Raw genomic sequence first — 13987 nt, 5'->3', positions numbered from 1 at the left:
GGTCACGAATTAGGCTTTAAAATATTTTTTATGGCTGTATTTATATACAGAGTGTAAGTGATTTTATGGCATTGTTTTATAGTAGCCATTTAGCTTGACGGGTTTTAACTATCGCAAAAAAAAAAATTAATAGTCTCATTGTTGGCTAAAACTGGCACATTGTTATGTCTGATACATTTCTCTTTGTAATATTTATATTGTGTGTTGGCTTATGACAAACCCATTTCAATAAGATGATTGATCCGTTTGTCAAATCAAATATGGTAATAAATGTATTCCTTTTTCATTGTTGGAGTAAATACATGGTGATATACTCGTTCAGAGGAGTGCATTAACTTACTGAAATTCTACCTGTTCAAGTAGTTATACAATCATTCACCGTTATTTTTTCAGTGTTGCTTTGAAAAACAGTATTTATATAACTACCCTAAATTTAGAAATAAACAATGCATACCATGGAAATTAACAAAACATTAGTTTCAAGTCATGCGCTTCTATGTACCCAAGGAAGCCTTTTACAGTCATTTTGATTTTGGTGCTCTTACATTGCTTACTGGGAGAGTACACCATGTGCAACCCCCTCAATATGTGCAACCCCCTCATATGTAAAATTGCCATTTTGTACAAATTTGTCAACACATGCATTTTCTGGCATCAGAATACACAACAGGGAACCTAGATTTTTTTGTGAGTACACATTTGCAAGTAACGATGCTAAGAAATGCACCCATTGCCAAATGGTGCCCAAGCATATTGAGAGGACTGTGCATACCATGTTTGGGTGTAGCATGTAAAATTCGAGCACCAAAACTATAACGACTGGAAAGAGCTCAGTTCCAATGTAAAGATAAAGGTAGTTCCCCTGTGCAAGTACCGGGTCATTGCTGACCCATGGGGTGACGTCACATCCCGAAGTTTACTAGGCAGACTTCGTTTATGGGGTGGTTTGCCAGTGCTTTCCCCAGTCATCTACACTTTACCCCCAGGAAGCCGGGTACTCATTTTACCGACCTCGGAAAGATGGTAGTCTGAGTCAACCTTGAGCCGGCTTCCTGAAACTGGCTTCCGTCGGGATTCAACTCAGGCCGTGAGCACAGCTTGGACTGCAGTACTGCAGGTTACCACTCTGCGCCACAGGGCTCATCAATTCCAATGAGGGGAAGTTAATTTGTTCATTCTTTGGAACAAACGGTACGTTAAAATGATTAACTTTGTGTATAGATCGTCGTTAATCTTACCTCTGCAGATAGGAACTGGAAAATCCCAGGATGCTGTGTTTACTGAGTTGGCTATACAGGTGAGCTGGGGGTGTCCATCCAAGATGTATCCTGTCACACAGCTGTATCGGATTTTGTCACCAACATCAAACCTTGCACCATACAAGATGCCTTTGGGTGGAACTCCAGGATTTCCACAAGAACTGCTCTGTAATTCTGTAAAAAAGAAAAGAAAAGAACGATGTATCATGACAGCGTGTATGTGTGTGTGTCTAAAGCACTGTCAAGTTGCAGCACCCCAAGCAAGGTGTTATCAATGCAAATGAGAAGCAGAGGCAGTTTGCCATTGTCTTTCTCTGCACAGTCTTCCTTGGTGGTTTCTCTTCCAAGTACCGACCCTGCTTAGCTCCCCAGATCTGATGAGATCAGGCTGTGTACTATGCTACCTTCTCTCTCATTATGACAGTGTATGCAGAGAAAAAAAACGAGATCAGCTCAGTAAATCATAGACAATAATACAAAAACTGACCTACATGTCCCAGGCTAGCCTTATCTCATCAGATTGTAGGAAGCTTAGAAGGATTGGCCCTGGTTAATATTTGGATGGGAGACCACCAAGGAAGCCCAGGGCTGCTGTGTAGAGGCAGGCAATGGCAAACCCCTCTATTTGTCTCTTGTCTTGAAAACACCATGCCCTAAGTTGGCTGCAACTTGATAGCACTTTCCACCATTACCGATAAAACAAACATAGTCATAGTTTGCAGAGCTCTGCATAGTATTATAGAGATTTACAAGTTCAAGGCAGCAAACAACCAGAGAAATTATGAAGCATTTTAAGGCAACAGTGAAGAAGAAACCCCAGAGAGAAATCAGGCCTATTAATAGTGAAGATGGATAAAATAAATTATTAACCTTTTGAACTACTTTCACAATTTTTCTGCAGCCTGAAAAATAAGGGTCAGAAGCACAAGCAATTAGTAGGTAATGAAAAACCTTGACACTATCAGTTGCTGTTGTTTTTTACAGAGTTACCTAGTTTGAAGTGGCCAACAAGCCAATTATACTACAACCCCCACCCCCAACTTTATAACAATAGGCATTGTAACATTATTTACTCTGTCTGCCTTCCTTGTTTTGGGGGTCATTCAGTGAAATTAAACATGAGGACTTTAACACTTTCTTCATAATATGCAGACATACACTGCTGGGAAGTTACCAAATCACATGCCTTAAAATATTCAACATTACAATAAAAGGAGTTCTTTTTTATGTGTATTTTAAAAGACTCATTAGCCAAAAAACTATGGCCAGGAATAGAGTTGCCAGGTCCCTCTTCGCCACTGGCGGGAGATTTTTGGGGTGGAGCCTGAGGAGGACAGGGTTTGGGGAGGGGAGGGACTTCAATGCCATAGAGTTCAATTGCCAAAAAAGCCATTTTTCTCCAGGTGATCTGATCTCTTTCAGCTGGAGATCAGTTGAATTAGCAGGAGATCTCCTGCTACTACCTGGCAGTTGGCAACCCTAGCCAGGAAGGGGATCGGGATTTGTGTTTCTCAAACAGCAGTTCCTTTCATCCTGTTCTGTAAACCACTTTTGACATTAAGGCTATTTATGCAGGGGTATTTACTTCACAGTGCCTGCAGGACTGCTTCAAAGCTTCTTTTGCATTATTCATAATTTTACCAACCTTCAGACGTGGCTTCGCCCTGACCTCGTTCTTTCCCCACAGTTCTAGGATCCTGTTTTAGGGCGAATTTAATTACTGCTTCGAGGCAAGAGCAACGCAAATTCCCCCTATTTCCATGCAGAGGTCTTAACTTCGGGTTTCTCTCCCCACGCCTATTTTGGCTTCTCCCTCCCACGTGTCCGTCCCTCCCATTCAACCCCTTCCCTCAAAGCAAAGCACAAAAGAGGGAGTTAAACCATCAAGAAATGTGCAGAAAGACACCGAAGAGAGGTTGCAAAGGATGGAAGGCAGCTCCCAGCAGAGAGCTGTTGAAGAAAGGTGGGGAGGAACACCCAGCAAAAGAACACACAGCCCCTTTAAGAGCTGACCTGCCCCCTCCAAGTTAAGTGCAACAAGTCTGCATTTTCAGGGTGAGGGACTCAGAAGCTCCATGGGGAGGGAGTTCCAAAGTTTGGCACTAAACCCCTTAACAAAATCTGGTCCAAGGCAGGTGTGATCTCCCCCCCCCCAAGTTCTGAACAGCTGGATTCAAGAAAATCCTATTTCAAAGTGGTTTACCTAATCATTTTCAATAGACAAAAAAAGACTAGGTGCACTATGAACATATAAGCCTGCCCAATAAGACCTAAGATAAATCTAGTCCAGCTCGGGTTGCCAACCTCCAGAGGTTGGATATCTCCTGCTATTACAGTTGATCTCCAGCCAATAGAGATCAGTTCACCTGGAGAAAATGGTGGCTTTGGCAATTGGACTCGATGGTATTGAAATCCCTCCCTCTCCAAACCCCGCCCTCCTCAGGCTCCTCCCCAAAAACCTCCCATCGGTGGCAAAGGGGGACCTGGCAACCCTCAGTCCAGCATCTGGTTTCAAACAGCAACCAGACAGATGTCCCCAAGAAGTCCACAGGCAGGTCAAAAGCTGCCCTCCTCCATTACCCCCTCCCCAACATTTATTTTAGAAGCATTTAGCATCCTTAAATAAATACTGTTGAAGGCTTTCACGGTCAGAGTTCATTGGTCCTTGTAGGTTATCCGGGCTGTGTGACCGTGGTCTTGGTATTTTCTTTCCTGACGTTTCGCCAGCAGCTATGGCAGGCATCTTCAGAGGAGTAACACTGAAGGACAGTGTCTCTCAGTGTCAAGTGTGTAGGAAGAGTAATATATAGCCAGAAAGGGGTTGGGTTTGAGCTGAATCATTGTCCTGCAAAAAGTATCAAGATAATGTGCTAATGAGGGTGTGCTATGTTAATATGGAACCATTGTATCCTGAAGTGATCTGTCCTACTGCAGCCCTCTGCTCCTATCTGCTCCTACTGCAGCCCTCTGAAACCACATGTAATTTTGTTCCTGAATGTCAGTGGACATCCAGGACCAACACAGGGGGGTAAAGTGGGGAGATCCACCTTCTTTCACCCTAAAGTCTTTGCTACTATGTGGCTGGATACAAGTCATTGAGGTTTTAATCAGTAAGCTGTCCAAATTTTTGGAGGAGTGTAATTTGTTTTTAATGTGCTAAGCTTAAGGAGGATGCACTGGTGTCTGTGTTTTGAGAACAAATTGCCCCCTGGGAAATGCATCCCTTATCAGCTGTTTTTCAGGTTTCCAGACACGAAGAGAACAAGCTCTCAACAGCACCCACACTTAGTGTGAGAGCAATGCTCCCTGTACCATCATGTTACACAGACAAATCTGATTGGCTGCAATGAGAATCATGACTACTGAGTTCACCATTCTGGGAAGAAGTCACAGTTAAGGGACAAAACTGTACTGGAGCAGCTACGAATGCCAGTTAACAAGAAATGAAATGACAAATATGGAGGAAGCAAGTTCTTAGCACCAGAAATATTTACCATAGAATACTGAGCATAATGCTATCAATTATGCACTAAACATGATCCATCTTTTAATTCAAAGGAAAAGTAACCATCTTCTTTAAATCATCATTGTACCCTAAGTCCCCATATAATTCTATTTTCCTTGGGCCTTTCTAAGAGCTGTCAGTTGTAGTAGGAGCAGCAGCAGCAGTAGAAGAAGAAGTAGCAGCAGAAAGTTATTTCCAGTGAGAATTGTGTCACACACAAGTTTTTATGTCCTTTCTGTACCCATTATATTACTTGCTACATCCATACAATTCCACAGATCAGATGGGTGGAAACTCCATGATGAGAACTGCAATTTCTCTTCCGTTACATTTGAAAGATTTCCCATCACGGCAATAATTGAGGTTCAATTAGGCAAAAACCTTTCGTTCAAAACAGGGCTGTCGACTAATTAAAAGTATTTTAGTTGATTAATCAACTGGCCTTTAACTGATTATTCAATCAATCAAGTACATTTTAAATAAGTGTCCATGTTATCAAACCATCAGTACAGAGGCTTTGAGAGGGGGGAGAAGCAGGAAGCAGAAAATGGCTTGTGATTGCAGAAAGCTCAGCTTTCATTCCCAGCTGTTGTCCAATTGCCAAAACACGGTTCATCAGACTGGAGGAACTTGCTGTCCTCAAGGCGTTCATGCTCCTCCACTCCCTTGTTCTTCCTTCCTCCTTCATTTCACTCCTTATGTGTACCTAGGGTGTACTTAGGGTTGCCAAGCTCCAGGTAGTGCCTGGAGATCTCAAGCTCCAGGTGGTGCCGGAGATCTCCCGGAATTGCAACTGATCTCCAGACAATAGAGATCAGTTCCCCTGGAGAAAATGACTGCTTTGGAGTGTGGACTCTATGGCACTGTATCCTACTAAGGTCCCTCCCCTCCCCAAACCCTGCTCTCCCCGGGCTCCACCCCCAAAATCTCCATGTATTTCCCAACACAGAGTTGGCAAACCTATGTGTACCAGTGGAGATAGGAGGAAACAACAGCGTTGCATGAACTCCGTTAACATTCCTCCTAACTGCCATGGCTTGGTGAGTAGGCAACTTGAAGTCTGAACTGAGCCACTGGTAAAAAGGAAAAATCAATTTTTTTTAACTGCCTAGTAACACAGCAAAACAAAACAGTATTTATTTGTAGTCCCAATGGCTGAAATTGACCCTTAATTATTAATATTGACTCCTGATTAGGTATCAACTAAAAGTTTAATGGATTCATCCACCAATTAAGCTAAATATAACTGATGGCTCAACTTTTAAACAGGGAAGAGAATAGTAGACATTAAATTTGCCTTTTCAGGGATTCCATCCAAATAGTGAAAGTGCAGATTGTCATTCTTTGGTAAAACGCAGAGCCAAAACTTGTCGTTATGGACAGTACAAAATGTGACAGTCAGGCTTTTGTTAGGAACTAGCCAGCTGGACCCTATGAACTGTGATTGTGATTTATCATCAGAAATGCTAACTTATTTGAGTCAGGGAACAAATCAAGGTACTGGTTCTTGTCATTAAAGCCCTTCATAACCTGGGACTCTCAAATCTCATGAACCACATTTCTTCAATATACTTCCATTTTCCAAATATTCTTGGATATCACAAACAAAGCCTTTCATGGTCTTCGTCCCTCTGATCTACAGGACTGCCTCTCGCTCATCCTGACCTCACTCATCCCAGCAGGACCTACTGAAGGTGCCATCCTTTTTTAGAGGATGAAGAATGGGTAGATCTTGTAGTAGACAGATGCAACTGGCTTGCTTTTTTTCTTTAGGCTATTTTAGATTTGGTAGGTTCCATCCTGAATGCTGCCAGTGGCCCAGGATTTTCTCTGCTTCTCTTTGTCAGGTCCTCAAGCCAACCTAGGTCATCTCAAAAAGTCACTCACTCAGACAGGCATGTCAGAAGCAGGTAAATGTTTATTGAGAGCATCTAGTAAGCATGGATACACTGCAGTTTCAAAGCTGCCAATAGAGGCTTGGGCTGCAAAGCCTAACTTAAAGCACGGTTACACGATTACATCACAGGTGCAAGATCAAACGGCCTGGGAAACAGCGAGATAGCAGAGCACAGGGGAAGGGAGGGAAGAAGGAGTGAAACAGGAATCTAAACACGTCCTGGCCGTTAGCTACTCAAGGTCGGGACTAGGGAGGGGTGAGGAACAGGGAGTGGGAATCACAGAGCAACTGAAAAGCAAAGACAGGCCTAAAACATGTCAAGAGCCTGAACCAGGATCTGACCGCTTGTACGGGCCAGACAACAGAGTAGAACGAAACAATTCTGAGTTGAAAGAAACAATTCAGCAGACGTCCTCACATTCTTCCCACTGGGAGCCATTCTGACTCTAGGAAAGTTTATTCCTGGGGCTGACAGACCCTAATCGGTTAGTACACATGTTGCGAGAGGCAAAGGAAGTGAGAACACCCTTTTGGCTGTTGCATAAGCAGAGTAGAGGAGGAAGAAAGGAGTGATTTCCCCCCCTTCTGTCTCCCTAATGCATACACCAAACTTGTGTGGCTATTTAGTCCACATGTGTTCCTCAACTCCTGGAATCAACTTTTCTGTGGTCAGTAAGGGCTCCCAGAAGGAGAAAAAGCAGAGGAGACCCCACAGTGCTTGTCCCTATAGATCACATGATCCAACCCAGCGCTTGTATTGAGGGAATGTTTCCTTTTTATTATTACTGCAACAAATATTGCACTTGTAAGCCTTCTTGCTGATCCGCGTGGCCCAGGTTAGCCTGATCTCACCAGATCTCAGAAGCTAAGCAGGGTCAGTCTTAGTCAGTACTTGGATGGGAGACCACCAAAAACGTCCAGGGTCGCTGTGCAGAGGAAGGCAATGGCAACCAACCTTGGTTAGTCTATTGCCTTGGAAACCTTACAGGATCGCCGTAAGTCGGCTGAGACTTACGCACACACACACAAGCCACTTTGAGTATTCAGAGAAAGGTGGGGTACAATTATTTTAATACAATAGCTAAAACAATAAATGGTACCTGGCCAGTGAAGAGCTGCTTTGGGTCCCTTGACATGCATTGATCTTCAACAACTATTTAGCAAAGAAATACCCCTAATCATACACCAGAAGTGCAAAAGCTTTATCTGATCAAGCACACTCTGTGTTTGGTCTTAAAAATATTAATTCCCATAACTAATTAGAATGAAGATGAGACAAGCTTGTACTTTTTCACCAATTGCTTTTCACCTGAGATGCAGCGCTGAGCCCCGAGCACAAATAATTAGACTCAATCCATTAATTAAAGGTGTTTGTACAGAGACTTTGAACGTACTGTAAATTCTAATTGCATCTAGCAGATGTAGTAATTTATCTCCCCAAACCTCATCAATCCATCCTCTTACTTCATTAGACACTGCGCACAGTAAAAGCACAACAAGTCCTGAAAGCACAAATTTTCTCCCTTCCAGCCCATAAATTGTGTTTTAATAAGTATTGATACTGAAGGTTCCAGGAAGACCGTCCTTTAGGAAAGTCAGCATGCTTGTCTGTACTTGTTTATAATAGCCAAGAGCCAAAAGCATGCCTGAAGTCCCCTCTCCCCCCAGGGACAGGGTTTTTCAGGGGTATTTTTCAGGAGCCAGCATGGTGTGTAGTGGTTAAGAGCAGCAGTTTGGAGTGGTGGACTCTGATCTGGAGAACCGGGTTTGATTCCCACTCCTCCTCCAGGTTGGTTTCTCCACTCATACACACGAAGTCAGCTGGGTGACCTTGGGGTAGTCACAGTTCTCTTAGAGCTCTCTCAGTCTCACCTACCTCACAAGGTGTCTGTGGTGGGCAGAGGAAGGGAAGGAGACTATAAGCCGGTTTAATTCTCCTTTAAAAAGGTAGAGAAAATCAGCATATTTTTTTAAAAAACCTCTTTTCCCTCTTCCATGGGATTTTTTTCCGAATCACCTGTGGGAGCATTTTTAGAGGTAGAGTTTCCAAATTTGCAGGGCAGCTTCAGGGTATTCTCCCCAAAGTTTGGTAAAGTTTGGATCAGGGGGTCCAATTTTATGAGCCCCCAAAGGGGTCGCCCCCTTCTCCATAGACAGTTCACAATGCTTTCCTATGGAGAAGGGGGCGACCCCTTTGGAGGGCCATAAAATCAGACCCCCTGACTCAAACTTTACCAAACGTTGGGGTTCATGCAAGGAGAATACCTTGAAGCTGCCCTGAAAATTTGGAAACTCTACCTCTAAAAATGCTCCCACAGGTGATTCGGGAAAAATTCCCATGGAAACTCTACCTCTAAAAATATCCCCCCAGAGCTCCTCAAAATAATTCCCATAGAGAAAAGCCTTGGGAAAGCTGACGTCCGAATAAGCAGATTAGCTATTCGGCGGGTTCAGCGATCGGCTATCCAGTTTAGGCTTTATTCTCTATTTCAATATTCGGCCCAAAATAAACCTGGAAAAAGCAGAAATGCCTTTTGGGGGGTTTGTTTTTAGGTCGGTAAACCGATATGCACATGCCTTGTAACAATAAGTATTCATATAGATTTTAGAGGATTCAAAGCCTTCATGATACTCAGTGACTAGGGTTGCCAACCTCCAAGTGATAGCTGGAAATCTCCTGCTATTACAACTGATCTCCAGGCAACAGAGATCAGTTCACCTGGAGAAAATGGCCGCTTTGGCAATTGGACTCTATGGCATTAAAGTCCCTCCTCAAACCCCGCTCTCCTCAGGCTCTGCACCAAAAACTTCCCGCAGGTGGCAAAGAGGGACCTGGCACTAATCTCTGCAATCTGGAGATTGGTTGTAATTCCAGGAGAGCTCCAGCCACTAGCTGCATGTCGGCAACCCTATTTGTGGTAATTATAATTGTGAAAGTGTACTCTGTGCAAGCTGAGGACTGAGCACCACTGGTCTAGGTGATATTTACAACAGCCGTCTATATGCAAAAAAGGCCATATTTGCATTCTGACATTACAGATACACTGCACAGGCAGAGAGATGGCTTGCTGGTCTCTGGTACTATATAGTACAGAAATATTATTTCCAACCACATTTCATACATGTAAATCTTAATGGGTTTAGAGAATTAGCATATTCATTGTTTCGTTTTGACCAAAGCAGGATCTTTTCACTAAACTTTTCAAATGAAAGTCACGGGCATACAAGTCTTCAATGATGCAGTAGTAAAACTCTGAGCGCAAATCCCTCGTATAAAATCTCCCGCATATTTTGCATTTCCTATTCGTTTCTCGTTCTGCATGAAGAACTCTTGTTAATGTCAATGGGAGTTTTGAGGGGGGAAATTTAGAGTAAAATATCCTTCAGAGATTGCTTCTTAGCAGAGATGGGGAAATGTTCTGCAAACATTTAATTAGCAAAAAAAGTCCTCTATTTGTAAATATTAAAGTCATTCAAATTAAACTTGTCTCAGACTTATAATTCTGAACACAGTATTTGCTCGGGCTAGCATTAAGGTTAGAAGGAATATCAATTAATTTCTAACATGTGTATTTGGGAGTTGCAAATACAGCTATTCTTTTTTTAACTGACTTTTTAGTTGTTAGAGGACTTACAGGCTAGATCTCATTGTTTTCCCCAAACTGTACTTGCACTTAAAAGTTCACTGATTATTTTGAAATTATTTACAGAAGTGCTCCTCATTGGCTCTGTGATCACCAGAATATTTGTATGCCTGGGCTGTTCCCTTGAATACTGATTGATTGGTGGGATGGGTACAGTAATGTGAGTAATGGTCTGCTCAAATCGCTTGATTAAATCCCCTTGGGGTGAAACAATGTGCCATGGGGCAGTCCCTGGAGAATGGGTCCTCCTCAGAGGAGGAACTCTACCAGGAGAATTCAGCCCCAATGGAGATGCCTCGCAGCCCGAAGTGGGGCCTGATTCAGCACAGCCTGGCAAGGAGGCTGACAGTCCTGGAGCTGGTGACTCTCCAGAGCAGGCACAAGACTTACAGTCAGAAGTCATGGGAGAACCAACCCTGTCCTGCTCAGAGCCTGGACCCAGTGGCCCAGCTGTGAGCCCTCAAGCTACTAAAGCAGCAAAAGGCAGCAGCAGAGAAAGGCACTGGTGGCTAAAAGACATAGTGCCCAGCTGGAAGCCTACCGACATGTGCTGGAACAGCAGCAGAACAGTGAGTCCTCGCAGGAGGAGGACTGACAGAGAAGCCAGATGCCAGAAAAGCCTCAGCTGAACAGCCTAACGTTGAGGAAGCAACACAGTGCATAGCTGAGCAACTGGCTGCCTCCCATGCCTGAACAACTCTGTGCCTTTAGACCTTGGACTGGCTGTTTGGACCTCTGACTCTCCGTGACCCTCAACCTTGGACTGGCTACCTGGACTATGAACTGTAACTCTGATTTGGCAAATACTGGACTCTGATTTCTGGCTTTGACAAACGGACTTCTTTGGACTCTGCTTTACCCTCTCCCTGCTTTTGCCAACCGCCTGGAGCAGTATCTCAGAGACACTGCAAGTGGAGACCTGAGAACTGGCAGCTAGTCAGCACACAGTGGGGATTAGCTAACCCCATGGTCCAGCCTGGCACAATCTATGGGCTAGGGGAAAGTTCAGTGGCTAAGCTCCTTCCTGCCCAGGCTTGACACACAAGATGGATACCAAAACTCTGAGAGGCATCCATGTTGGGGAGAACAGCGCCTTGCTCTGATGCCAGTCTTTGGCCCCCGTGGTGCTGTGGTGCCCCTTAATGGGGGGAGGGGTCCAACTGTTCACATTTCCAGCATATTTTTCATCTACCTGAAGGCTACTGACCAGCGTGGTGTGGTGGTTAAGAGCGGTGGTTTGGAGCGGTGGACTCTGATCTGGAGAACCGGGTTTGATTCCCCTTCTTCCACATGAGTGGAAGAGGCTAATCTGGTGAACTGGATTTCTTTCCCCATTCCGACATATGAAGCCAGCTGGGTGACCTTGGGCTAGTCACAGCTCTGATAGCTAGTCACAGCTCTCAGCCACACCTATCTCACAAGGTGTCTGTTGTGGGAAGAGGAAGGGAAGGTGACTGTTAGCTGGTTTAATTCTTCCTTATGTGGTAGAGAATGTCAGCATATAAAAACCAACTCTTCTTCTTCTCTTGAGAACGGCAACAGGACAAAGGAAGAAGACTAAGGTTGCCAACCTCCAGACGGTACCTGGAACTCTCTCAAAAATTACAACTGTATTCCAGACCACAGAGATCAGTTCCCCTGGGGTAGGGGGAAATGGCTGCATTGGAGAGTGGACTCTATGGGACAGGAAGGGGCTGCACCCCACACCGGTGCAGCCCCTTCCTGGCCCCTGAGGACTTTTGTCCTCAGAAGTCAGGAATGGGCTGTCAGTAATGGAGACAGTTTCTATACAGACATTTTAAAGTTTAAAACCAGCACCAAAATAATTTTCAAACTGAAGTATATTGGTGAAATGTGCATCTGATAACCAGCCCCATCTGAGGAAGCGAGCTATTGAGTGCAAAAAAACAGAGAAATAAAATATCAGTCTGGAAATATAAACAGATATTATAAATATTCATAGGTATATAAGCCTGAATAGAGAAAATTATCTCAATTATGTTAACAGGATGTTGTTCTGATTCTTTCCCTTTATATTCAAAATATTTTCCTCTTATTTATTTTTTCAGTTCCCGTTGTTTACAAAGGAGATGTTTTTTAAAAAACAGACAGACAATTGGGCCGTTACTTTCTTATACAATGTCTGTAAATTGGCAGTGAATTATTCTCACATCCACAGGCCACTTTGGCAACTTCGTTTACTGAATATGAAGCTACAAAATCAACCACCTCTCTTAGCTGACCTCAATCTGCTACCGTTGATAATTGGCTTTGTTACTAACGGTGATTTTGGAGGGGGACATAAATAATACTTAAAGCCAATCCGTTCAAAGGTTGTTGAGGTTTCTTTCAGGTTTGTTCATTTGCTTTTTTCCATTTTTGGACTGTTGCCTGGTCCCCAAAAATATCTAGACGAGATATCTTTCAACTTAGATGCAGAGACGTGGAAGAAATGGACTGAAGCAGAAATAAAAGACATGATGCTCATAAGACTGTGCAAAGCCATGTTTCTTTCCCTCTCCCTGTTGCCCTTAATTGCAGCTTCTGTATTCGGTGCCAGGACTGCATTTGAATGGCCATAAGTTACTTCACTGGGGCACTCTACTGTTCAATTAAGAAACTACATTTCGTAAAACCAAACCTCTTTCCTCATGATTGGCAGTTACCCACCCACCCCAGTGTCTTTGTGGTATTTATCTTTTTTCCTATAGAAACTATAAGGGCAGGTTGATTTAACTGAGGTGAATACTCAGGGGAATAGGGTTGTGTTTGTGTAGGAGAAATGAAGGTGTGTGTGTGTGTGTGTGTGTGTGTGTGTGTAGGCTCAGACCATCCAAATTTAACAGCAGAATTTCGCTACCGACACTTTATTTGAGAGCAAGCAGACAAAAATAACTTTTGTACTTTCTCTTCTGTGCTTTCAACATGTGTGCCATCTTTATTTATAGAACTAAAATAATGCCATGTGCTCCCTGATGAAATGCCAGCTTCAGCATGAAATAAGTTTAATCATCGCCCACGCTAAGTAAGTGTTCAGATTCTTCCGAAAGAACCGGAAGGTTTACAGCTGATTTCCATGTTACATCTTTGGAGATGTAAGCCTGCACTCATGTGCAAACTAGGACTGTTGAAAAAAATTTTTTGGGTAAAATTCGGATTCAGCAAAATTCGGCCCGTTTTTATTTGGGAAATGCCGAAGTCCGAACTCCCCCTATTTGGATCCGTGAAATTCGGCGTTCCCAAATAAATTTGGCCGAATAAAGCCATTTAAAGCACATTCAAGGCTTTCTGCGGCTCCGGGGGGGGGGCATTTTTGGAGGTAGTGGTCCAAACTTCAAGGGTAGCTTGGAGGGACCCTACATGCAAGAACCCCCAAGTTTGGTTAAGATTGGGTCAGGGGGTCCCGAGTTATGGGGTCTGGAAGGGGTCCCCCCATCCACCCATTGGAATGAATGGGAGCAGGCAATCCTTAATGTGCATCTAGAGAGCAGCAAATCCAAGGCAAAACCTCCCATTGTTTCTCATTGGCTATTTATGCACAGGAGGTTTTGCTTTGGATTTTCCGCTTTCTAGATGCACATTTCCCCCAGAAAAATTCTCAAAACTCTGCAGGGGGGCTTATTATTGAGATTTGAGAATTTGGATGGGGAAAATGTGCATCTAGAGAGCAGCAAATCCAAGG

General features: G+C 43.7%; 1 protein-coding gene across 1 annotated transcript in view; it reads right to left on the bottom strand.

The window, feature by feature from the left end:
• Positions 1 to 13987, bottom strand: part of CSMD3 (CUB and Sushi multiple domains 3) — a 712581-nt gene that overhangs the window by 483115 nt on the left and 215479 nt on the right. The window contains exon 4 of the mRNA XM_056854045.1: positions 1239 to 1433. Within this exon, the coding sequence (XP_056710023.1) occupies positions 1239 to 1433 (195 nt within the window). The remainder of the gene's footprint in view (positions 1 to 1238; positions 1434 to 13987) is intronic.

The sequence above is a fragment of the Euleptes europaea genome, chromosome 8 (genome assembly GCF_029931775.1).
Source record: "Euleptes europaea isolate rEulEur1 chromosome 8, rEulEur1.hap1, whole genome shotgun sequence".
In the NCBI taxonomy this organism is placed as follows: Eukaryota; Metazoa; Chordata; class Lepidosauria; order Squamata; family Sphaerodactylidae; genus Euleptes; species Euleptes europaea.
Note: the sequence above shows the minus strand (reverse complement) of the source record. Positions and strands in the feature narration are given on the sequence as shown.